We start from the raw sequence: 25,860 nt of genomic DNA on the forward strand, positions 1-25,860 counted from the left end.
TAGTTAGAGACTGGTGATCCAGCTCAGTGCCCTCCCGTGTCCACATGGCACAGCCTTCCTGCATCCTGCACGTATCTCCATTCTTCTGCTCGTGCTCCCATCCCCACCCAGCCTGTGGGCAAGGTGGTGGTGCTGAGCTACACCACTCCTGGCTTTACAGCTCTCCCTTCTCGGGCGGGTGGCCGTGCGTGGCTTTGATGCCGCTTTCCTTTCAGGTGATCTAAAAATCAAACCAGTAGCCAGCATCATAAAATCAGCTTACATTTCTTAATGGGAACTCAGTGAAGAATAATAATGAACAATGAGCTTCCTGTGGCTTGTGCACACTGCTGAGGAAGTCTAGTTGCTAGAGGTATGATAAGGTTAGATAACTAATTAGTCCATAGGGTGCAATAGTATACTTTTCATTATTCATATCAGCAACATGACAGTCATTATTGAAAAATAAATATTTACTCCAAGTGGCTTCCTTCTTAGAAAGTTTTAACTCAGACAGAAGCCACCACAGACAGCAGAGTGGTGGTGGTCGAGATGGGGGTTAAATCCCTCTTACCACCTCCATCTTCAGAAAACCACTCATGACCTGATCTCTATCTTCCTGTTCACAAAGTGCAGCTGGACATCCTTTGCTCATAAGATCATTAAATGGGGCTTGAGGCTTGGGCCCTAAACTTGTCATCAAAACTCCTACTAAAAAACCACCCGCTGCCCCCAGTAAGAGAAACAAAACGTGGACCTAAAATATACTCTGTATTCTGAAAGTGACTGACAACCAGAGGAGGAAAAGCAGCAGGGTACAGCTGCTTTCAGAGGCACACCATCTTCTACTGGAATAAACATTTTTACTCTCTCTCTGTGTAATGGAGTTTATATCACAAGTTTTGAATCTCACAAGGTAGCTAAGAGCCATTGAATAGTGTTATAAGGCAAAGAGCGTGCAGGGGAGCTAGCTGCAACTCTCCTTCATTTGGAGGACTATTAATACCCAAGTGGTGGAGAGAGAATGTCAGACAAAGGATGGCGTGGACCAAACCTGAATCTCAATATTGCCATTTTACTTTCTGGGGTATTTAATAAAAGACAGATGGATGTAGCTGTTTCTAGAAAGAGTGTAATGATGAAGAGGCTGAAGATGAACTCTTTCTTAAGACCTAAATAGGAATTTAGCCCATCTTTTGAAAACAGCAAAACACAGCAGGAGCAGTGCCACTACAATATAAGTAAGACTGAGCTGGGCAGTTGCAGAAATACATCTTAAAACAGCAAGATACAGCTGAAAAGCTCAAACGTGCTGAGACTGTGGCCAATTTTTAGATAGTAACTCATACAATAGATGATAGGCTATTTATCATCTGCTGACATGTCCTCAACAGTTTTTAAAGGTTAAACACATTTTGAACCAATTCATGTTGCTCTGACAATTTTATGAGAACAAAAATTAGAAGACGACAATTGTAACTACCGTCCAAAAAGTTTGCTCAGGGTGTAGCATCAAACTACATGTATTGCACTGTGGGTTTTCAGATGGTGACATGCGACTGTTCCTGGAACCTTCAGTCACTTACGCTCCTCTAGTTCACAAAACTGATTTTATTTAAATAACCAAGAAGAATTGATACATATTTTACTGAGGACTTTAGAAGACAACAAGAGATTCACTGCAGCAAGTCATATTTTTAAATACAACAGGGGAATTAGTAAAAAGTTAGGTTTGTATCCAACATGAAACATGAACATGTTGCTTTCAGGAGCTTCGGGTTTTAAAGACTGAGAACTCTACTTACATCAAACAGCTTAAACACATCCACATCACAAAATCTTAGTATTGCACTATAACTCCTTGTTCAAAACACACAGTGCGTAACGTGCATCTGCATTACCCACATATAAAGGACCATCAGCAACACATCAGCACAGACAGAGAGAAACCATCTAGAAAAGGTCAGAGGGGTTGTAGGTTTGCTGGGAGAAGTATGGCAGTAAAATTGAGCAGTTTGGATCACCAGTATCCAACACGAGCTCTGTTTCTTGCTGGTAATGCAACAGACACTAGAACTGCAGCTGTGCTACTGCAGATATAGCGTAATACTTTATATAAAGCTTTAAAGACTTTCTTTTAAATAAGGCTCGTGTTAGCTGAAAGCCATATAATAACAAAAGAGTTCTTGTAATACTAGCACAAAGTATAGTATGGCAGCACTTAGGGATCCACATGTTTAACAAGAGCTGCCAAATTCAAGTAGGTGCACTATCTCTTTGATATTGGCTGCAGCACACAAACAGTTCTCTGCAAAGGTGGTAACATCGATTACTTCTTTTTCCCCCTCACCCTCAGCTGCACAGACAATGCTGACAGTCAAGAACGCAACAGTGGGTGACACAGATGAACCGGAAAATTAAAGTCCTACCTAGCTATAAAAGAGGTACTCCTTTGTCTAAAAGGACAACTCGGACGAGGTGACGGGCAAAACCTTTCAGTTTTCAATCCGGAAAAACAAGTGAGCATATAGCATTTGTGAAAGATACACACGGCCATTGTGGTGATGAACCCCCTGCCCACCTCACCTTCTGTCTAAAATGGAAGACAAAGGACATTTTAATGTTAACTGAAGGTAGAGGTCCCGGGCAGGGGGACGATGATGTTGAAGCTGAATGCTACTCTCCCCAAACAGTACAATAACAAACCAGGACAGTTTTCCAATTTACAAACATTCCCCCTTTTTTTCTCTGTTCCAACCCACTTCAGCATCTTATCTTTAATTAAAATCAAGTCACAGGGTGTGTGGGGAGAACAACCCTTCATCGTATTTACATCTACCTCACTTCAGCTATCGGGTGCTTGGCCCTGCTGAGGCACTCAGGTGTTACTGTAATACCAATAAGACTGTCTTCTCAAGCGGGTTTTGGAAAACAGCACAACTAATATTGCATTTGATACTACAGACATGTTGAAACAAATTCCACGCATACAAACATTACAAAACAACTTCTACAAACCATTACAAAAATGGAGCCAGCTTCACTGATCTTCAGTCCAAACTCCAAGGAGGATTTGTTAGTCACTAAGGCCAAAATAACCGACAAATAGAAAGTAAACTAACATTACCTTACATACCATTACATTTTGTAAAAAAAAGTGTTGAGATATTATTAATTTAAGGATACATCGAAAATTCAAAATCCCTAACATTTACAGTACCCCGTTATACTAAGCCTGTTTGTAGTTTCTCTTCCATCAGTGCCAAGTAATTAATCCCACACGTCAATGTTGAGATGGCTAACCAAGACATCTCAGGCTGAACAGAGCAACCTCTATTTTTCCTGCAAGGACACAGCCAGTATCAGTGGCCAGCCACCTCCTGGTACAGACTAACCAGACTCATTAAAAAAACAACAAAAACCCACCCCCTTTTCCAGGGCAGAGAGCCCCAAGATGCCTCACTTGAACCCCAGAACGGAGATGGCTGCTCCCAGCAGAGCAACACTTCAGAATGCAACGTGGCCTTCTCTTTTTGTTACCTACAGGGTTATGTTTCCCATCCCTGTGCAGTATAGTGCCAGCTCCTTCCTGCTGCCAACTTCAATTGCATTCAGTGCATGTCACTTGTTATTCATGATAGAGGTTTGTTGTTCTTGTTGTTCCTTGTGTGTTGGGTTTTTTTAATAAATAGTGAAAGTCTACAAAATGCTTTTTCAGGTATGTCATTGCTGATTATTATACAAGTAGTCTGTAAACCAGTTTGGCCTCTGAGGAATTGTCATGCTATCCAGATGGTTGCACTCAAAGAACAGCACCTTGCGTTGAGCGCAGCGAAGGCAGAGGAGAAGCCCTCCGGCAGTACGAAGCTCCTGCCTGCTGCGGTGGGGAGGCATCAGCATGAAGAATCTATAAGTCTTTGGCGAAGTTTTTTATCTTCTCTTGGACTCATGTTGCCACTCGCCTCACGGTCTGTCAAAACTGAAAAGAGAGTAAACCTTCAGAAGTGAAAGGGCCATCAAACCACTTGACACATTTTCATTGACAAAGGAACTGCCACCAAGACAGTGCCATAAAGCTGGCTGTCCTGAGCAGCCTCCAGCTGCCCCCGCGCAGTCCGGATGCAGCACCCAGCGGCCAGATGCCCTCCAGCCTCTCCTGCCCATCCGGAGTCAGCATCTACCACTGGTTTGTAACATGGTTACTTATTAAAACACCCTGATGCCACTCGCAAAAGAAGGAAAGACAAGGAGCCACGGGCAAGGCTTTGCTGACGAGCAAAGTTTGCAGTTGCACCCAGGCAGAAGGAGACGGCTGCACGAGCCAGAGCTAGTCATGAAATGGCAGCTTCTTTCTGCAATGCATTTTAACAGAATTTTAAGCATGAGTTTCACAGAATCACAGAATCACTAAGGTTGGAAAGGACCTTCAAGATCATCAAGTCCAACCATTAATCCAGCGCCACCATGTCCCCTAAACCATGTCCTGAAGCACCACATCCACACGTTTTTTGAACAATTCCAGAGATGGCGACTCCACCACCTCCCTGGGCAGCCTGTTCCAATGCCTGACCACCCTCTCGGTGAAGAAATTTTTCCTAATATCCAATCTAAACCTCCCCTGGCGCAACTTGAGGCCATTTCCTCTCATCTTATCGCTGGTTACTTGGGAGAAGAGACCAACACCCACCTCACCACAACCCCCTTTCAGGTAGTTGTAGAGAGTGATAAGGTCTCCCCTCAGCCTCCTCTTCTCCAGACGGAAGAAAAAAACTCCAGTTTGTTCTGCTCTGGAGGAAAACAAGTCTTTGAAGTGTTTTTGTGAGGTGAAAACAATCGCAAAAGTTCTGCTTTCACATAAAAATGAGTCTGATTTTCTACTAGCTTTTACAGCTCCTTGAGCAGAGACCTCCACCCTGAGCTCTTAAATTCTCCTACCAAAACCCACTGTCCTGGTTTCAGCCAGGATAGAGCTGGTTTTCTTCACAGAAGCCAGTGCGAGGCTGTTTTGGATTTAGGATGAGAAAATGTTGATAACGTGCTGATGTTTTGGGTTGTTGCTGAGTAGTCAAGGACAGTCCAGCTTCTCGTGCTGACCTGCTACCAAGAAGGCTGGGGGTGCACGGGGAGCTGGGAGGGGACACAGCCAGGACAGCTGACCCAGGCTGGCCAAAGGGATATTCCCTACCATACGACGTCATGCCCAGTACATAAACTGGAGTTGGCCGGGGGGTGGGAATCGCTGCTCGGGGACGGGCTGTCGATCACTGGGTGGTGAGCAATTGCTGTATTGGGCATCACTTGTTCTTGTACATTCCTTTGTCAGTATTATTAATGTTGTTATTGTTGTTGTTTCTTTCTCTCTTGCTGTCCTATTAAACTGTTTTTATCTCAACCCACGAGTTTTTTTCTAATTCTCTCCCCCGTCCCACTGTGGGCGGGGGGAGTGAGCGGCTGCGCGATGCTTAGCTGCCGGCTGGGGCTAAACCATGACACTAGTCTCACACTAGTTTCTGTGAAGAAAACCAGCTCTAACCTGGCTTAAACCAGGACACCCACACACCTGTAATTTCAAAAAGGGACACATTTAAGAGGAAAAATGTTTTCTGTCAGAATTACTCCAAACTGCTGTACAAGAGCTGGTGGCCTGAAGTGCTGCTTCTAGTCTGAAAATAATTCTGCTTGTTTGTTCTGAATTCCCCTGTTGTATAAATTTACTTCTTCCCCAAACCTCACTCTACAAGAACTGCTTGACCAAAGTACAGAGGAACAGGGACCCTCTGGATGCTGCTGCTTCTTTTTTATTAAGCACAGGGCACAGCTTTCTGAAGAGAAAGTAGATTTAACTTTTTCCTGCCTTTGAAACAGTTCTTTAACTTGCCCTCAGCATTGGGCTCGCCAACACAGGTCAGCTGCTAAATGTTTTAAAGCATCCTCATTTCCATGAGTGAAGGACTTTGTGAAGAGGCAGCCCACAGAGGCTCAACTGCTGCTGCCTCTGTGGGGACAGCTACAACAGTGGCCACGCTCTCATCAAATGGGAAGAAAGCGCTTCCATCCCTTTATGCCTCTCCCTGGCTATTTGTCTTCTCTAATTCTGCACTTGAGGGAACTGGAATCACATTTAAGATATGCCACATTTCTTAACACAGAATCTAAGACTACATCTCATATAACAGAGATTGCTCAGAGCATGTCTGGGAACTGGCAGGAATAATCTGAAAACAGCTGCACCAATCCACATCGACTCAGACCATTCTGGCAAAAATCACTTTACAGTCAATCTTCCTTTCTCTCTCCGTAAGAAGGAACAGGAGCATGTTCACTGGCCCCAGTCTCACTTCCTTTGTCATTTTCTGTTCCTCTGCCAGTGGCATTTCTGAGCATCAGACTTATTTTTACATTCATCTAAGATTTATTCCAAAGCCTGAATGAAAAGCAGAAGCAGCATTCTGCAGATTTGAACTAATCTATGAAAAACAAATGTCTTGAAATCACCAGCCTTCTCACTGGAGCTTCTTCAAGTGCAACCTACTGTAGACCAATCTAGTGCTCTTCCACTATGCAGGTGGTCTTAAGGAGTTCAAGTTCAGACAGCTGAAGCCTTTTACTGCTAGAGTAAAAATGTCAACAAGGACCACCAACGGAACAGACACTCCAGTCTCTAGCCTATGCCACCGACTTGCAACACCACAATCTTCTGGCACATATGTGAAGTTATAGCAATTATACTACAGACAACATAGCAAGGTCTAAGCAGGTCTATTTTGCTGTAGAATATATTAAAATGTTTTTGGTAGGAATACACATCTAGATGAAACCTGCTTTGTTTTGCATGAATGAATATTTGGTTTAATGGATTTCTTATCTCTCTGTAAGAGCAGGTTTGGATGTAGTGTTTTTGTGGTGTTTCTTTCTTTGATTTTTCTTTTTAAAGAAAGAGCAGGTCACCTTACCTTGTAGCTCTGTCGCATTTTTTTCCAGCTCTTCTGTAGTTGTTTCTTCAGGCTTCTCTAATACAGCTGTCCCTGGCTTCCCATCTATCGTATCTGTCTTAATAGTACCAAGGTTTACCAAAAGTTGCATGACGTCAAACTTCTCAGAAACGGCAATGTTCTCCAGCACTTTGAGGCATTTAAATGACTTAAGTTCACTCACGTTTTCCTCAAGAAAGAGGAGGTAAAGGCTTAAGTCATCAAAACATTTTGACTTAAGTTTCAGAACATCAAAAGTTGGCAGGATTTCATACACTTTGAGAATACCCGAATTCCACCTCCACGGAACAAACATTGCATACACTACCAGTGGCATCATTAGAAGATAGACTATCAGGTTAATATAGCTGAGTACCTTGAAGACACCAACAGCAATAAGCTTGCACTGAACCACTTCTGGAACAGTTGTGTCGTTCTTTAAGATGCCAGTTTTGATAGTGCAGAGAAACTCATCACTCAAAGAGGAGAGGCTAATGTAGTAGCCCAGGTAGAGGCATGCAATGAAAATAATTACTAGTGTGAGCAAACGACAGATAATGTATTTAATTATTAAGCATTTGGAATTCTTCTTCGTCTTCAGGTATTGCTCCACAATTGGGTATTTAAAGTGGCTTTCAGATATTTCCCACAAACTGAAAGAGAGAGGAAAAAAACCCAAATAACATAGATCAGATGCTGCAGCATTCACCTACCTCAAACTTCAAAGAAACCTAGTACTCTAAAATAGATGCAAGACTGGATTCCCTCTTACTGGGGTAAATCAAGGGTAGTTTTATTGAAGTCATTAGGAATAAAAACAGAATAGGAGAAGAATTAAGAATATTGACACTTTAATACAGAAAAGCCACTAAAGAGACAAGAGGTCGAACACTGGAAATGAAAAAAAAGTACTGCACTCACAGGAAAAAATAGTTTTGTTCTTTTCTAGTACAAAACAAGTATAGTAAGCAAATCCATGAGGAAAAGCAGACTTAGAATCATAGAATAGTTTGGGTTGTAGGGGACATTTAAAGGTCATCTCATCCTACCCTCTTGCAATGAGCAGGGACCTCTTCAACTCAACCAGGTTGCTCCAAGCCTCATCCAACCTGACCTGACCCCCCCAGGGATGGGGCATCTACCACCTCTCTGGGCAACCTGGGCCAGTGGTTCATCACCCGCAGTGGGAAAAATGTCTTCCTTAGATCTAGTCTAACTCTATCCTCTTTTAGTTTAAAACCATTATCCCTTTTCCTATCGCTTCAGGCCCTGCTAAAAAGTGTGTCCCCATCTTTCCTAGAGGCACTCTTTAAGTCCTGGCAGGCTGCAATAAGGTCTCCCTGGAGCCTTCTCTTCTCCAGGCTGAACAACCCCAACTCTCTCAGCCTGTCCTCACAGGAGAGGTGTTCCAGCCCTCTGATCATTTTGGTGGCCTCCTCTGGACCCACTCCAACAGGTCCATGTCTTTCCTGTGCTGAGGGCTCCAGAGCTGGATGCAGCACTGCAGGGGGGGTCTCCCCAGAGCAGAGCAGAGGGGCAGAATCCACTCACTTGACCTGCTGGCCACGCTGCTTTGGATGCAGCCCAGGAGACGGTTGGCCTTCTGGGCTGTGAGCGCACATGGCCAGCTCATGTCCAGCTTTTCATCCACCAGGACCCCCAAGTCCTTTTCGGCAGGGCTGCTCTCCATCCCTGCCTCCCCCAGCCTGTACTGACATGGGGGGTTGCCCCGATCCAGCTGCAACCTCATAAGGTTCACACAGACCCATTCCTCGAGCTTGTCCAGGCCCCTCTGGATGGCATCCCGTCCCTCAGGCGTGTCAACCGCACCACTCTGCTTGGTGTTTTCTGCAAACTTGCTGAGGGTGCACTTGATCCCACTATGTCATTGATGAAGATATTAAAGAGTACTGTATCAGGTCTTCCCAAGTGCTTGTGTGGCAATAGCACACTGGAAGGCTTTCTACTTGTCAGGACCTAACTCCACATTTTGAAGAACAGACCTAAGTCCCCATTGCATTGCTTGTACTCCCACATGCAAAGAGAAACAGGTACCCTGACCTGCTGATGAAGCAGAAACTGAATTTGCTTAGAACAGTGTGCCAATTTGATCAGAGAGGTGGCTTTTGCCTTTGGTGGTTTTGTTGTTTGGTTTTCATTTGGTTTTTTTTCTTTAAACAGAAGCTTTGCAGACCTAGATCTGAAAGGACAGGAGATGACAAGTAACAGACTTTGCTCACAGTGTGCAAGTGACTGTCAAGAACATTGACAACTGAGGACTGCAGCCATCCCCATTTTCTTACGCTGTGGTGGGTAAAACTAATGAACTCCTACTACAGTTAAAGAAATCAGGACATCTCAGATATATTAGTAATCTGAGGAGCTTATCAAATGTTTTCTTTGAAAAAAGATAGTTATAAGTTTCACCTCCAAATGCTCACAGTAATGATTTCGGATACCTTCTTTTATTTAGCCGAATTTAAAAGTGTGTCAGGTCAACATTCAAGCCTTTGCAATAAATTTCTAAGAGACTGCAGGTGTCACATCTGTTAAGAGCTTAAGGAAAAGAGCAAAGAAAGCCAAGCCCCAGCATCCTACCTCTGTGTCAAGTTCTCATTAACAGCTGGAACCAAGTCAGTAGGGTCCCTGGGGTCTCCGCTGCGGATGCTGTTAGCAGCTTTGATTGCCCTGTTATAGGCTTTGTCAAGTTCTTCCATAATAAATTTCAGGTCTGAAGAAAGGTGAGGTGCTGCAGTGAAGCGCCAGAACAAACATGGTAGATACAGCAGGATAGCGACGAGCAGAAGGATGTATGGGAAGAACTGAAGGGAGAAAAAATTCAGATTAGGCTCTACCAGTATATAAAATGTCGACCAGTCACCATCATGCCCCATAAGTCTATTAAATTTCCTATAAGCATATTAAATGCCCTATGATTTTATTTAAATGCTTTTAGTAAAACACACTTTTGTGGTTATTGAGGATATGGAGGGAAGCAAATTCTCTTTTCAGACAGCTCCAGTAACCTTGCTACTGCTTAGAGTTTTGCAAAAAAAAAAAAAAAATCCACTTACATTTGTAGATATTTAACAAGACGAGAATTTGGACCTAATATTAACATGTTAATTTGCGTTTGCATTAATTAAGAGACATTAAAGTTTTGTATGGACAAAATAAATAATTTGATGTTATTGAACATTTTATCCGGGAAAGCTGCTTCTAATACCACCTATAATTAAAGAAAAAGCCTATGTTATTTTTAATACTAGGAATGCATACGACGTATTAGCACATAAATAAAACCTGATTTCCTAAAGGAACTGCATCAGCAAGTGGAGACCATTATACAAACCATCTGGATTTTCTGGATATGCACGCTATCTACATAGGAATCACATCAGAAATTTAAGAATCAGAATAAGACAAAGCCATGAAAAGCACTAAATAGCCACAGAAAACAGAGAATGCTGTATTTAAAGGTCAGCTTTCCCTTGCAACCCTTCTTATAAATTCATTCTTTAACTATTTCTGCTCAGTAGCAAAATAATTGAACTAGGCCAAAATTGCTACTTCAGTCTCTAGAAAAGTCCTCAAGAAAGAAAACTTCAAGAAAGGTTCACCTTTAAAACTGAAACAGAAATCCTGCAGGGATGGGCTAACCAGTAACAAGACTGTTTCAGAAACCTAGTTAACAAAGCAGAGTTGACTGTAATTATACGGTATATCCCACTAGAGGTAGCTCTTCCTCACCAGCAAGGAATCAACCCCGTACTGCTATATCATAAAATCATGGAATAGTTTGGGTTCGAAGGGACATTTTAAGGCCATCTAGTCCACCCCCCCTGCAGTGAGCAGGGACATCTTCAACTAGATCAGGTTGCTCAGAGCCCCTTCCAACCTGACCTGGAATGGTCCCAGGGATGGGGCATCTACCACCTCTCTGGGCAACCTGGGCCAGTGGTTCATCACCCGCAGTGGGAAAAATGTCTTCCTTAGATCTAGTCTAACTCTGCCCTCTTTTAGTTTAAAACCATTATCCCTTGTCCTATCGCGTCAGGCCCTGCTAAAAAGTGTGTCCCCATCTTTCCTAGAGGCACCCTTTAAGTACTGGAAGGCTGCAATAAGGTGTCCCCAGAGCCTTCTCTTCTCCAGGCTGAACAATCCCAACTCTCTCAGCCTGTCCTCACAGGAGAGGTGTTCCATCCCTCTGATCATTTTTGTGGCCTCCTCTGGACCCACCTGTCCCCCCTCCGCTACAGGGGACTGACATCACAGGTCAGAGGGATCCAGGGGATTCCTTCTGATCCTCTGGAATCGCTGGGGACTGCTAATCTGCCCAGTATTTCCACTGATTCTATACTATCTTCTGCACCACTAAACCATGCTCACCAAATGGATTGTCTATAGTCACCATCAGGAATTTCTTCCCTCCAGAACTCTTACCTATGCCAGCAGCCAAGACAACCCTTGTATGGGTATGGGTGCTCTTCTTCTTTCTGAACTGCTAACTGCTTCTGACGGAACTCAGCAAGCTCATTCTCTCAAAAACACATCCTTAGTGGCAGTCATCTCCCAGCTCTCAGCTCTACTTGCTGTACCCTTGACATGATCTTTCCCCTATCCCCAGCAGCCTGTAGAAACTGTGCAGTGCTCTGCCCTCACTACTTCCTCTCTTCCCTCTTTCTACACAGCAGATAACCTCAGATCATGGGGTTTTTTTTTCCCAGTTCTATCCTTTCCAACAGAGATGTAAAGCTCTGGCATCTCCAAAGTGTTTTTGTAGACATCTTGTCAACTCAAACCCAACAGTTCAAGAATCTGCCCTTCCTATTTATCTCTGTTGACAATGTCACTGGGTCTCTCAGGTCAAAGTCCTGAATGCCTTGGTTTACCCAAAGCTTTATAGTTTCATGGCCAGGCTCTTTCAGTCCTCTGAATTCCGTATTATGCAGAAATAAACATTATCTATCTACCTACACAGCTTAAAGTTATCTAAGTTCCTTTAAGCTGCTGCAACACCTTTTCCATAGGCCTTACACAAATGCCAGCTTGTATAAGATTGCTGCAAAGCCTGTTTGACTTCACTTACGTCTGTGTCATACACCTCTTAGCACCCTTCCACTGGTGCCAGGCAGGGAAAGAAACAACAAAGAAAGAGCTGATTTAGTAAGGAGTGGCCAAAGCTTCTTACATTGGTTTATATCCCTTGGTTTTACTATTCACTCATTTGAAATTTTACAAGCGTCGGAGGATTTATGAATTCCCTTTCTGACCCTCAAAACTGGAAAAGCCACCAGCAATATCCAATTAATCCTTGAGATCTCTTTAACCTGAGGCCTACAAGACATGCGGTAAGAGGCAAGATAGTTGATACACTGAAGTCACGCCCCAAAACCTCCATTGTCCCAGTCCCCATCTCTTCCTTCATACCTAGAAAAAGACTCTGGCATGTTCTGCACTTCTGAGGCACATTGGCATCAGCCCTGTTGCTCTGCCCCACACCTCCTCCAATCCTACCCATGTTCTCTGCCTCATTACAGACTGTTGTCTTACAGAGACCAGCCTCTGCCATCTTCCTTTGCACCCCTCCTCTCCCCGACTCCTTCAACACTGCCTCTTTACCTGGAAGGATCACACCACTGGGGCACAGGCACATCTGCCATGACTTTACTGGGCTTCCCCTCGCCAGGCTCCCATCAATCCCCAAACTGTAGCTTATGGCAGCATGAGAAAACACTATGCAGCTCTTTTCTGAATGATCTCAAAACCTGAGCAGCAGCGTGACCATTAGTCCAGCTCTTTTTGTTTGGAAACAAAAGCCTGTATTTGTCAGCCCTTCCAAAGCACTTGATGCACAACTCCATCCTTCTTGGATTCTGCCTTTTTTAAAAATGAAAGATACGCTTGTTCTATTTGATAACAGTAGGCTTAGATAACTAGCAAATTGTTTTGAATCATTAAAATTTAAGGCCTTGAACCAACAGGCAGAAGTGAAAATGCAAAGTCATCTGGCACGAGTCCTAGGTTTCAGAGCAACAGACTCGGATTATCCAGCTCATCTGACCACATTTTACAATCACATGTAATGACTTCCCATTTTAAGTGTGGTATTTAGACACGGATAAGCATGTGCCATACGCCTTTCTTTTATAGCTTATGTATTTACTTTCAAGGCGCCGAATACACAAGGAGGAAATGCTACTTCAGTCTTGGATAGTTAGTACTATTTATGTTAAGTGGGAAGTGTCACTGACTTCAAGAACTGTATGGTCAAAGATATGCCAGAGAAAGATATTGCCCTAAAAGTAAAACTCGATTTTTCCTTTGCTGTCTAGTTATCAAGTTCCTTTCCCATGGCAAGTTCACAGTGTTGGATTTAAGATTTTATGAGATTGCATAACTGAAGAAAGGTCCTCTGAAAGCAGATTAGAACAGACAGAGAAGAACAGATAAAATACCCTATGGTGCAAAATGCTCTTTTCTGAACTTTATTAGTGAAAGTGCATTGAGGGCTACAAAACCATGCTTCAACCTGGATGCGCTGAGACTTCATTTCCACCCAGCTGCAAGAAGAAAAGAACAGGCAAAGACCCAACAAGTTTACCACTCAGAAAGAGAATACCAGAGCTTCAGCTAGGCAAATCCAAGTTTCTGGAAGGCACTAGGCATAGATGCTGTATGATTAGGACTTGGTATAAGACAGACAAAACTAGGAGCGCATGCACTAGGGACTCGAACTGCAGTCCCCTCGTATTGGGTTTGCGTGGCAAGGTCTTGGTAGCTGGGGAGGCTACATGGGGGGCTTGTGTGAGAAGCTGCTAGAAGCTTCCCCTGTGTCCAACAGAGCCAATGCAGCCGGCTGCAAGATGGACCCACCGCTGGCCAAGGCCAAGCCCATCAGCGACGGTGGTAGTGCCTCTGGGGAACAGAGTTAAGAAGAGGTTAAAAAAAATCAACCTGTGCAACTGCAGCAGGAGAGAGAAGCAAGAATATGTGAGAGCAACAGTCCTGCAGCCCCCAGCCCAGAGCAGGAGGGGCAGGAGGGCTCCAGGCGCCGGAGCAGAGGTTCCCCGGCAGCCCCTGGGGAAGCCCACGGGGAGGCCGGCTGTGCCCCTGCGGCCATGGAGCTCCACGGGGGAGCAGATCTGCACCCGCACCCGGGGAGGGCCCCACGCCGGAGCAGGGGGATGCCCGAAGGAGGCCGTGACCCCGTGGGCAGCCCGCGCTGGGGCCGGCTCCTGGCAGGGCCTGTGGCCCCGTGGGGAGAGAGAGGAGCCCCGGCTGGAGCAGGTTTGCTGGCAGGACCTGGGACCCCGCGGGGGCCAGGCTGGAGCAGCCTGTTCCTGAAGGACGGCACCCGTGGGAGGACCCAGGCTGGAGCAGCTCGTGAAGAACTGCAGCCTGTGGGAAGGACCCACGTTGGAGAAGTCCGTGGAGGACTGTCTGCCGTGGGAGGGACCCCAGGCTGGAGCAGGGCAGAGGGTGAGGAGTCCTCCCCCTGAGGAGGAAGGAGCAGCAGAGACCAGGTGTGATGAACTGACCACAACCCCCATTCCCCGTCCCCCTGCACCGCTCGGGGGGAGGAGGGAGAGAAATGGGGAGTGAAGTTGAGCCCGGGAAGAAGGGAGGGGTGGGGGGAAGGGGGTTTAAGATCTGGGTTCATTTCTCATTACCCTGCTCTGATTTGATTGGCAATAAATTAAACTAATTTCTCCAAGTCGAGTCTGTTTTGCCCGTGACAGTAACTGGTGAGTGATCTCTCCCTGCCCTTATCTCGACCCAGAAGCCTTTCGTTAACTTTTCTCTCCCCCGTCCAGCTGAGGAGAGCACTGACAGAGCGGCTTTGGTGGGCACCTGGCATCCAGCCTGGGTCAACCCACCATAACCCTACATGCTTTCTGCTAAGCATTGCTGAGCTCCTGAAAGCTAAAGAAAGATGATGGAAGGCAGGTTCCCCTGCCTTGCTTGTCCCTTAGCCTGATGACACACTGGGTGGAACAGCAAGCTCCCAAGGCAGCAGAGCACTAGGAAGCCAAGAGGTCAACTGCCCCTCATTCTGTTCTGCTGCAGCTCACTTCACCTGACAGCCCTTTGAGCATTACCAGCTATCCCCTTACTCCTCCTGAAAGTCAAGAACACCTGATACCTGAGTAGGATATGTCTGACAACTCAACACCAGAAACCACCAAAGCTTATGTTAACAGGTATTGATGAGTCACTGAAAGCCAAGCCTTATCTGAGCAGAAATCTGTGCAGAGAAGGATTCCTTCCTCCATGCAGAAGATGTGCATGTTCAGCATCACTGCTCTGCAACAAGTAACTGAGACGGGAAGTGCAGAATTAGTGCCTCTCCGTATCTCACGGCTGCACTCTGAGAGTAACACATCCCACAGGACAGTCAAAGACGCAGAGGACCAGATCTGACACCGGCTGTTTGGTAGCCCGTGGCACAACACTCCACCAAGCCCTGCAATAAAAAAAGCATGATCTTTCTTGGCAGCGAGAGCTTAGGAAATAGGATGTCCAGGAACGTTACGATGCAGAGCCCTGATCCCCCATCTCAGCACAAGACATTGTTTTCAGTCTTGTGTTCTACACTTGCAAAAGCAGCTATAAAGGTTATCATCAAAGCAAATAATTTATGCACATCAAAACGCTTCCAGTTCATAGATGTGTGCTGTTTTCTTACATCACTGACCATAAATAGGTTGAGCAATTTCAAATCAATGCCAGCTACTATGAATAGGGAAGAAAAATAACCTGCATGCATGCAGTCCAAACTCTACTAATCTATTTAACAAATTGAATTCTTTTGAAGTCATGACCATTTATTCAGATGCCTGCATTTGCTCCTCTTATACAGTTTACCCGCATAAACTGAATGTAAATTTTCCAAAATAACTCTGTCTTACCAGAGTTTGTGAACATCTACATCCAGACAAATACTTGGAATTGCATGAACCATCTTCACTACATTTCAGTTTCTGATGCACACACATAGCTTTTCACTGATAAATGCACATATGGTGCTAGCACTACAAATATAAAAATTAATTCCTGATATTGTCATGACATGATTTTTTTCACCATTTATTGGGAGGCCAGGGAAATAAGCTTTGAAGACATCAGCCATTTAAGTTCATTTGTTAGAAACCAGCTAACTGTTCAACCAGAATGTATGCATGCATATTAGAAGAAGAAGTGTTTGAGTAATCTGTTTGCATAAGCACATAATGCACTGGAATCACGAAATTGTCTTTTAAAGATGCATTAACATCTCACTCTTCTGAAGGTGAAAGGAAAAATCAGACTAAACCACAAAATAGTCTATTATATAACAATCCCAGCTTGAACTGTGTTAAGATCCAGTAAATACACAGCAAATAAGCTAAAAGGGCATTTAAAAAACTTCTTCATAAGTTCAAATATGCTTTTATCATCCAAAGAAAATATAGCTGCCAAGGGTGGTGTGAACCAAAAGGCATTTTCAAGGACATAATCTACAGAGAGCTTGCCAAGGTTTGGATAAAGATGGCTGGTAGAAGATAAGAACCATTTTAGCGACATTTAGTTTTCTAATTTACTGCATCTTCAGTCCTTCTTTCCTCCAGGCAAACACTATTAAAGTGACTGCAAGCATTCAGACTTCTACCACACCCAATAGTTGTCAAACAGTAACTTTAATACAATAGCACAAAGATGTTAAGCTGCACAGGTCTGTGTTACAGCCTTGAGAAAATTATTGGCATACAGTAGTCAACAAAGAAGGAAGCACTGAAGTGTCTTCACTCACTTGAGATGAAAATATTTCTCATCAAAAAATAAGATCATAGTGAACTGTCTGCTTCTTCAGTTCCAAATTTCTATACACCACCATGAAGAGCCTAAGCAAAGGCACCAGCCCCCAAATAGGCTAACGACAGCAACGACGTTTCCAGAAGCAAAGGTATTAAGCTCCCTCTGGATACTACCCTGCTCCTGTTTAAGTTGATGGGAGATGCTTCATGGGTTTTCAGGGCAGAAACGTGAGCTACAAATGACTCGTCATTCTGGAGGTTGCCATGTGGTTGAGATATGATCCTGCCTCCACATCTGAAAGTTTATCGCAAACCATACATGACCTTTTTTACCTCACCTTGTTTTGATACAGCTTAAAAACTTAAAACATTTCTCTGTGCACTACAGATTATAAAGGCTTTGCAGTGCAGTCTCCTCTTCCACTGCACTGCAAGGACTATCCACTCACAATGGCCAAAAGCTTGTTTCTATTCCAGTTAAGGATCAGGCTAAGTTTTATCAAAATAAGTTGTCAGGTGGAGCACTCATCTTTAGAGACAAGAGGCAAACTCTTTGCACAGAGGGAGCAAATACATGACTCTTCCATCCCACATCAGCACTCTCTTTCCCACTCATCTTTAGAAACCAGTATCTCTGTTCTGACACTTCAGATAGATACAAGAAATCTCTTGAAGGAATTAAGCCTGAATGGAAAAACCCAGAAGAAAACAGAGACAACAGAAGAGCGAAGCCCAACCAGACTAAGTTTCATCAATGACAAACCTGAAGATGAGTCTTGTCAGATGACTCAACCGTATAAGCATTTTGTCAGCTTTTTCACTGACAAAGGGGAGGAAATCTTAGTGTTAAACCATGAATATATGCAGGGCATATTATAGTCTCTTCTTTCCATTTATTTATCTGCAGATAGTTTGTTTCTTGAATTGTGTATTTGAGCACACAATGCATTTTGTTTCTGCTAAGGGTTATACAGTGTGAAGAGTTCTTCCAGGATCACTGGAAATTTCAAAAATCCTGTTCTCCAAGGAGAGAAGCCCTGGGCACCCTCTGGGAGTGCACAAACCACGAGAGACACAGGGAACCCAGAAAGTTGCAGTACGTTCCTTCTCTCCACTCCAAAACAAGTTTCCAAACTGATAAATTCAAGTGTTGGGAGAGATGTCCCAGAGCAGAAAGGACAGCAGGTAAAGGTATCCACGCTTCAGGGATTGCCCAAAATTGAAACATACATTTTACTGATGGAAAAATCAAAAATCCCAGCTCAAACCTGTACTATGAAGCAGGGGAGAAATGGGAAGGTTTCAGTTTTTCTATAATGCAACCTGGTTTTGATAATCCTTCAGAGCAACCAGATGCCTAGAACAAAAGCAGGGCAAGTTGCTGCAAGTTGGCTTCTTCACCAAGAGCTACACGGTCCTACTTCCACTCTGTACCATGATGAGCACTTTCCCAGGACGCAAACCTTTGACAGCACTTCTGACAGAACACAGGGAGTATGCCATAAGGAAATCCATCCATTTCAATCAGGAATTGGGGCCTACAACTTCAATCCCCCAAAACCGTAATCTAGCGCTTCTTTAAGCATTTCTTATGGAGCCTTCTAGAACACCAAGATAGCAAGACGCTAAATGAGTCAGAGTATTAGAAAGAATCTGAGATGCTTTGCTCAGAAAGCAGAAAAAAAGCCTCAAGTATTGTCTTAAGAAAAATTGGGCCTAACGATCCCTGCTGTCCCTCTACGTGCATCCCTGCCCTGTCAAAGTCAAATCTTTGACTCCCCGCGGAGTCAAATCTTCTCTCACTTGAGCTTAGGAAGGGTCCCTTGTCTCATTAACATCACTGTGCTCCCATGAGGGCTCTGCTCTGCCCATTTTAAAAATGGTTATATAGCCAAAATCTGCAGAGCAATGAGATTGCACGTATCTTGCAGCGCGCAGCCTGCACCAGGAGACAACCCAAGCCCTGTTCTCCTGCAGAAGCGATCGGCCCCCATGGCAAGCCACTCCGCAGTGCAGCCCGCTGCTGGCCATGGATGCAAACAACACCCAAATACCTTCAGATGTTCCCACCACAGTGGGAACCACAGGACAATGTTAATAGCTGTAACACCGCTCCTTCCTTGGAAACTTGTTGAACATGGAAATTGATGAACAACCAGTAGAAGGATATTAATTAATAGCAGACTCCAAACAGCATCTGAAGCTCACAGTGCCTGGCTCAGTAGAAGGGTAGGTGACTAAGCATATATTTAGGAGGTTAAGACAAGGCATCCAGCCTCTGCTACAAGCTCTGACTCAGCTGTTCAGACTTACTTCTTGAAGCTAGTCTGCAGGGTATCTGCAAGGAAACATGCCATGCCATCAAGCTATCGTGGAGGAACTGTGGGAAGAACTTCCCTGCATCAATTCCTGAGACAGCACCAGTCAGCAAATTAACATAGGTTGCATCATAAAAGTATGACTACTTAAGCTGTTAGTCATGGCTGGCAAACTAGGAGACTTGCAGCTATCAGCAGGTGACTATGGCAAAAAATTCAACATAAAGAAATCGGGTAACAAGAACTCAATCCCTCAAGAGAACGCAGGAGCGATGTATCCAGGTTTGCAGCTGGAGTTTCCACCCACGCAAGCTGCCTGCATTGTGAGATGTCCCAGCAGCTTTGACTGACCTCTGTAGAAGGTCTGTCTGAAGTGGAGCACTAACTGAGGAAGGAAAAGTTCAGTATAGAAACCAAGTCTGGCTTTAATATTCGTGAAATGCAAGACTGTTGAGTCAAGTTTATGAGTGGAACTAACTGGAGAATGCAGTAGTAAATCCTTACAGTTAGTGATTTGAGTCAGCAAACAAATCGGAGACAGCCTCGAATACTCTTTCAGAGGAGATACTACCAGCTGACTGAATAATAAAAGCTGAGGCATGGGATACACCACCAAAACCCAGAAATACAGGTGCTGCAGGTCCCAGACGTGAGCTCCTTCTAACACCTGGTTCTCCTCCACTCCCAGGTGCCAGGGGGGTTATTTGCTGGAGCAAGTAATGAAAGGGCTGGGGAAGGCACCACACAACACCCCAAATTTGCAGGGCTCCAACACCATTTCTTACTTTGGTATCAGCACTGCCTAAGAAGAGCGACGCTGCCTCTTGAGTTGAGTCAGCTCCAGGCATTAGCATGGCATTTACTCAGAGTTTGTAACTCCTGCCAAAGCTCAGCTAACTGCTTTGAGCCAGCTCAACTATCTTAGTACCTACTGCACTCTTCACACATGAAATAAGTCTCTTACTGTGCATTCAGTATGATGCTGCTTTACCCGGAGCAGTGAAAGCCAGCTTGTGGTTTGCAAGGGAACAGCCTGTGGAAGCTCAGAAGAGCACACGGAAGACAGGGTTAAACCTGCTTTTACCAGTGATGAATTTCATCTCTTGTGAAATGCCTGTCTGCCATAAGTTCCTCTCCATGCAAAATTGGCCAAGTGTAGTACAATAGAAATAGGAAATGTTTTTGCTATCCTGTTTTCCTAAAGTAAGCTTTCGATACAAGCATTAGGGCAGATGTTGTGTCTTGCATCCTGATTCTAAAATAGTTCTTGGCTAAATCTAGGTGACACCTCCACTTCAGGGCAACACAGCAACATTAACATCACTCTTGTGTCAGCTAACTGGTGATATGTGTTATTACAGCATTACAGACGCTTTATTTAAAAGCAGAAAATACCTTCTCTAGTACTACCCTCTTTGGAAGTAAAGGAAAGAAAACACTCTCTCTAAAAATAGAGAATTAAGTCAAAGCCAAGGACTATAACAGAGGAGAGGAGAAAGAAAAGTGAGGCAAAGGCAGGCTTCTATGTGGGGACAATTCTTCCAGGAGAAGGAGATCTGTACATACTTTATGCAGCCACAGGGGAATGTTTTCTAAGTTGTTCTGGGATGGTTGCTTCTGCTGCACAGCTGCCCAGCAGTAGGAGTCCACGTAAGCAGCTTGTCGCCAGGAGAAGGAGCTGGGTGCAAAACAGCTTATCTGAGCACCTGGGAAAACAAAGCAAAAGTTATCATGTCCTTGAAAATTAAAAAAAAAGAAGAAATCAAGTTTTGGAAGAAAAGTTCACACTCGGAATTTCATCGTATCCAAAGCTATTAGGTTAAGTGATCAAACAAAACACAGTAGCTCTGCAGGGAGGAGAGTCACTGAATTCTCACTGCACTCAAAGGGTTAAACTCCCACAGTGACTCTCTGATATCTCCTAAGGGTTGAGACAGTATATTAGAAGCACATGGCTTTTAGGTCTATTTTCTTGCTTGCACTTGACTCAAGTTGGCCAAAACAGAACCAGCAGATATAAAATGTGATCAGATAAAGCTGGTTTCCCCAAGGAAACAGCTACCATCACATGCCGTCATGCCACTGTGTTTCCCAAATGCACAACCTACTGCTTACATGTTTATTGAAACAAGACCTCAAACACCATTCTCGCAGCCCAGCAGTTTGGCCTAGGATGCTGCTACTTTCTCTGCCTCCAAGACTATGCATGCGTTTTGAGGGCTTCAAGGATTTCCTCATGTAACTTCTGGCAGAGCAATCGTGGCCTCCAGACACCTCCAAAGGGCACCAGACCCCCCCCCCCACCAGCTCAGTGACGTGTTGTGCCCAGGATCAGGTGTAACACCATCATCTCCAGTCACTCCCAGCACCTCTCTGGCTGCTCGGGAGCTTCAAATTAAGATCAGGGCACTTATTGACAGCAAGAGCAGCTATTTAGCCAGCCTCAGCCTTAGGGTCTGTCCTGGTTTCAGCCAGGATAGAGCTGGTTTTCTTCACAGAAGCCAGTGTGAGGCTGTGTTTTGGATATGGGATGAGAAAATGTCAATAATGTGCTGATGATTTGGGTTGTTGCTGAGTAGTCAAGGACAGTCCAGCTTCTCGTGCTGGCCTGCTACCAGGAAGGCTGGGGGTGCATGGGGAGCTGGGAGGGGACACAGCCAGGACAGCTGACCCAGGCTGGCCAAAGGGATATTCCCTACCATACGACGTCATGCCCAGTACATAAACTGGAGTTGGCCAGGGGGTGGGAATTGCTGCTCAGGGACGGGCTGTCAATCGCCGGGTGGTGAGCAATTGCTGTACTGGGCATCACTTATTCTTGTAGATTCCTTTGTTGGTATTATTATTGTTATCATTGTTGTTTCCTTCTCTCTTGCTGTCCTATTAAACTGTTTTTATCTCAATCCATGAGTTTTTTCCCAATTCTCTGCCCCGTCCCACTGGGGGAAGGGGGAGTGAGGGAGCGGCTGCGTGGTGCTCAGTTGCCGGCTGGGGCTAAACCATGACAGGGTCAAATTCTGCTCTGACCACCTACAGGCACCAGCTGAGTCTTACTGCAGCATACCTCAACGAGGAAAAGTGGTTATTGGATGTGGAGGATCAATGGCTCCTTGAATTAGAGCTAGTAAAACAGGATGAGGAATTTTGATTTTCTTTCTGAGGCTTTGGTAGTGAAAGAAAAAAACCCAAACCCACATTTCCAGCAGGCTTTCCTAAGTGTTGAAACAGGATAGCTGTTTCACCAAACGATTACAAAAAGTGGAGATGGCTCTTCCACGAAAACCCCTCTTCCAAGGGAAGCCTCCAACACAACACCAATATCAAAAGAGCAAGAGGGGGGAAATATTGCTACTTTCTTTTCTTAATATATTTATCAAAATTAGTGCTAATGGCATTGCTGTGTGCTTTACAGGCAAAAAGTATTTTTTGTAAGATCGTATCATTCTTGCCATTTTGCTGGTTTAGCTTTTAGAGAATAAGAACTTTTGTAACAGGAGCCAACCACATTTGCCTTGTAACTTGTGTAGCCTTTTTACAGCATAGCATAGTCAAGGAGCATCATGAATAAAAGTCTTTCCTCATGAGTCACTATTATAATTATTTCTAAGGCTGTAGTATCATAAGGACATGGTTTGACCTGTCACAAGCCTCCCTTATGGAAAACAAATTACTGTTTATCAGACCAGAGCTCATGTGATTTAGCAAAGTTGGCACCAGCCAAGCACTTGCACTCTCCCAAAGCTTCAGGAGTTTCTGCTTCCCAGAGAATCTCCTTTAGCTGTGGAAGCTCAAGAAGTAATACACTGCAGGGGGGGAAAAAAAAGGAAAAAAAAGAAAAGACCAGGCAATTGGACTGTCTGCTCTCCACCACATAGGGACCATTTATGCTCTGCTCTCATCACTTAACCAACCTCCTGCTGCTGGCCGTGGTCGGTGTGAAGCAGCGAACAAGTGACCCTTTCAAAGGGTGAGCAATAGAGTGTTCAGAAAGATGCTTTGCGCTATTCATGCCTGTGCATCTGCAACAAGAACCACATTCCATGTGTTCATTCTCCTCAGCGGGTAGGAAGCCACTGAAAGTGATGGCGTGTTTAAATTGGTGAGGAAAAAGGCAGCCAGCCTCCTTCTCCAAAATTAGTGATGCAAAAGGCAGCCAGCCTCTTTCTCCAAAGAGTTACGTGCCCAACTCTCTACCAGAATAGCTGCAGCAACGCCAGTGGTGCAGCAGAGCAGTGAACCTGTCTCTTCTGATCCCCGGGGTTTCAGCAGGGATGTTGGAAACCTTTGGCAACTTGACTTGGGAGCCAAGCAGAGAGAGCTTGACATCAAGCAGAAGCTGGGGACATTCTGGTTATTGCACTGGTTTTTAATTAACTTATTGCAGTCTTGGTTGTAAACACTTGTTAATGTAAATTGCAACTTTGCACTAACCATGGTAATGTTAAGGTTTAAACAGAGAGGTTGTTTTTGTGTGTAATCTACACAGAACACATTACTTAATGCATCTGAAAATTGTCACAATTTTCCATCTTTTTTTCCTTCCTCCTCCCCTCCAAAGGAGTAATAGCAGTAAATCTACACAGATAATTTACTTTATGTTGGGCTACTCTGGAGGAAGTGAAACAGAAAATCTGTAGTTTTTATCAGAGGAGAAATTAGGCAAAGGGCCGAATGCCTTCCACAGACCCACTGCGCACACACGCATGCACAGGGCTAGTTTATAAACGACTAATAGTCCTCTGCTACCAAAGGAACAGCCTCCTGGCTTGGTGGCATGAAGCCATTCCCCATCCTTTGCTCCCACAAGTAATAGAAGGGGAAAAAGAAAAGCAGCAGCCAAGCCCATAACAAAAACAGGGAGATAAAATACACAGCGAGAAGGATGAGGAATAATAAATGACTGCATTTGTTAAGCAGCTGCCACAACAGTCTTTGGCCAAGTTATTATTACACTTGGCAATGCACTTTTTTCTTCAGTCATTCCCTGGTACTAAACCAACTTTGGAGGGGGAACGATGGGGATTTGACTTATATGTGCTGTAAGAAGAGCTGGCGGGGAAGGTGACCAGTCTGGCTGAACAGGGAGATTTTGCTGGGACTCAGGGAAAAGAGGAGAGTTTATCACCTCTGGAAGAAGGGGCAGGCAACTCACAAAGAGTACAAGGATCTCGTTAGGTCAAGCAGGGACAAAATTAGAAAGGCAAAAGCCCAGCTAGAGCTCAGTCTGGCCACAGTTGTAAAGGATAATAAAAAATGCTTCTACAAATATGTTAACAACAAAAAGAGAGGCAAGGAGAATCTCCATCCCTTACTGGATATGGCGGGGAACATTGTCTCCAAGGATGAGGACAAGGCTGAGGTACTTAATGCCTTCTTTGCCTCAGTCTTTAATAGCCAGTCCAGGTATCCGCAGGGTATTCAGCCCCCTGAGCTGGAAGATGGGGATGGAGAGCACAATGTACTCCTCATAATCCAGGAGGAAGCAGTTAAGGACATGTTAAATCACCTGGACACCCACAGGTCTATGGGGCCTGATGAAATCCACCCGAGAGTACTGAGAGAGCTGGCGGAGGAGCTTGCCAAGCCACTCTCCATCATTTATCAGCAGTCCTGGTTAACAGGGGAGGTCCCAGATGACTGGAGGCTTGCCAATGTGTCGCCCGTCTACAAGAAAGGCCGGAAGGAGGACCCTGGGAACTACAGGCCTGTCAGCCTGACCTCTGTACCGGGGAAGATCATGGAGTGGTTGGTCTTGAGAGTGCTCACAGGGCATGTGCAGGACAACCAAGGGATCAGGCCCAGCCAGCATGGGTTCATGAAAGGCAGGTCCTGCTTGACAAACCCGATCTTCTTCTATGACCAAGTGACCCACCTAGTGGATGAGGGAAAGACTGTGGATGTTGTCTGCCTGGACTTTAGTAAAGCCTTTGACAGCATCTCCCACAGCATTCTCCTGGAGAAACTGGTGGCTCGTGGCTTGGATGGGTTTACTCTTCGCTGGGTGAGGAACTGGCTGGATGGCCAAGCCCAGAGAGTTGTGGTGAATGGCGTTAAATCCGGCTGGTGGCTGGTCACAAGCGGTGTTCCCCAGGGCTCGGTTCTGGGGCTGGTCTTGTCAATATCTTCATTGATGATCTAGATGAGGGGATCGAGTGCTCCCTCAGTAAGTTTGTAGATGACACCAAGTTGGGTGCGAGTGTTGATCTGCTGGAGGGTAGGAGGGCTCTGCAGAGGGATCTGGACAGGCTGGATCGATGGGCAGAGGCCAACTGTATGAGGTTTAATAAGGCCAAGTGCCGGGTCCTGCACTTCGGCCACAACAACCCCATGCAACGCTCCAGGCTTGGGGAGGAGTGGCTGGAGAGCTGCCCGGCGGAAAGGGACCTGGGGGTGCTGGTTGACAGCCGGCTGAATATGAGCTGGCAATGTGCCCAGGTGGCCAAGAAGTCCAACAGCGTCCTGGCCTGTATCAGCAATAGTGTGGCCAGCAGGAGTAGGGAAGTGATTGTGCCCCTGTACTCGGCACTGGTGAGGCCACAGCTTGAATCCTGTGTTCAGTTTTGGGCCCCTCACTACAAGAAGGATGTTGAGGTGCTGGAGCGTGTCCAGAGAAGGGCAACGAAGCTGGTGAGGGGTCTGGAGCACAAGTCTTATGAGGAGCGGCTGAGGGAACTGGGGTTGTTTAGTCTGGAGAAGAGGAGGCTGAGGGGAGACCTTATTGCTCTCTACAGCTACCTGAAAGGGGGTTGTGGTGATGAGGGTGTTGGTCTCTTCTCCCAAGTAACTAGCGATAGG

The 25,860-nt window shown here is 45.1% G+C and overlaps 1 protein-coding gene across 1 annotated transcript in view; it reads right to left on the bottom strand.

Annotated features, from left to right (window-relative positions):
- Positions 1 to 3,872: 3,872 nt before the first annotated feature.
- The window catches only part of PANX1 (pannexin 1), a gene marked incomplete at both ends in the record, with an annotated part of 29,699 nt that continues 7,711 nt past the window's right edge, over positions 3,873 to 25,860 (bottom strand). Inside the window, 4 exons of the mRNA XM_082005856.1 lie at positions 3,873 to 3,958; positions 6,933 to 7,603; positions 9,549 to 9,772; positions 20,632 to 20,771. Coding sequence (XP_081861982.1) covers positions 3,873 to 3,958; positions 6,933 to 7,603; positions 9,549 to 9,772; positions 20,632 to 20,771 — 1,121 coding nt within the window. The remainder of the gene's footprint in view (positions 3,959 to 6,932; positions 7,604 to 9,548; positions 9,773 to 20,631; positions 20,772 to 25,860) is intronic.

This window comes from Phaethon aethereus, assembly GCF_964289735.1.
Source record: "Phaethon aethereus genome assembly, chromosome: 1".
Taxonomy (NCBI): domain Eukaryota; kingdom Metazoa; phylum Chordata; class Aves; order Phaethontiformes; family Phaethontidae; genus Phaethon; species Phaethon aethereus.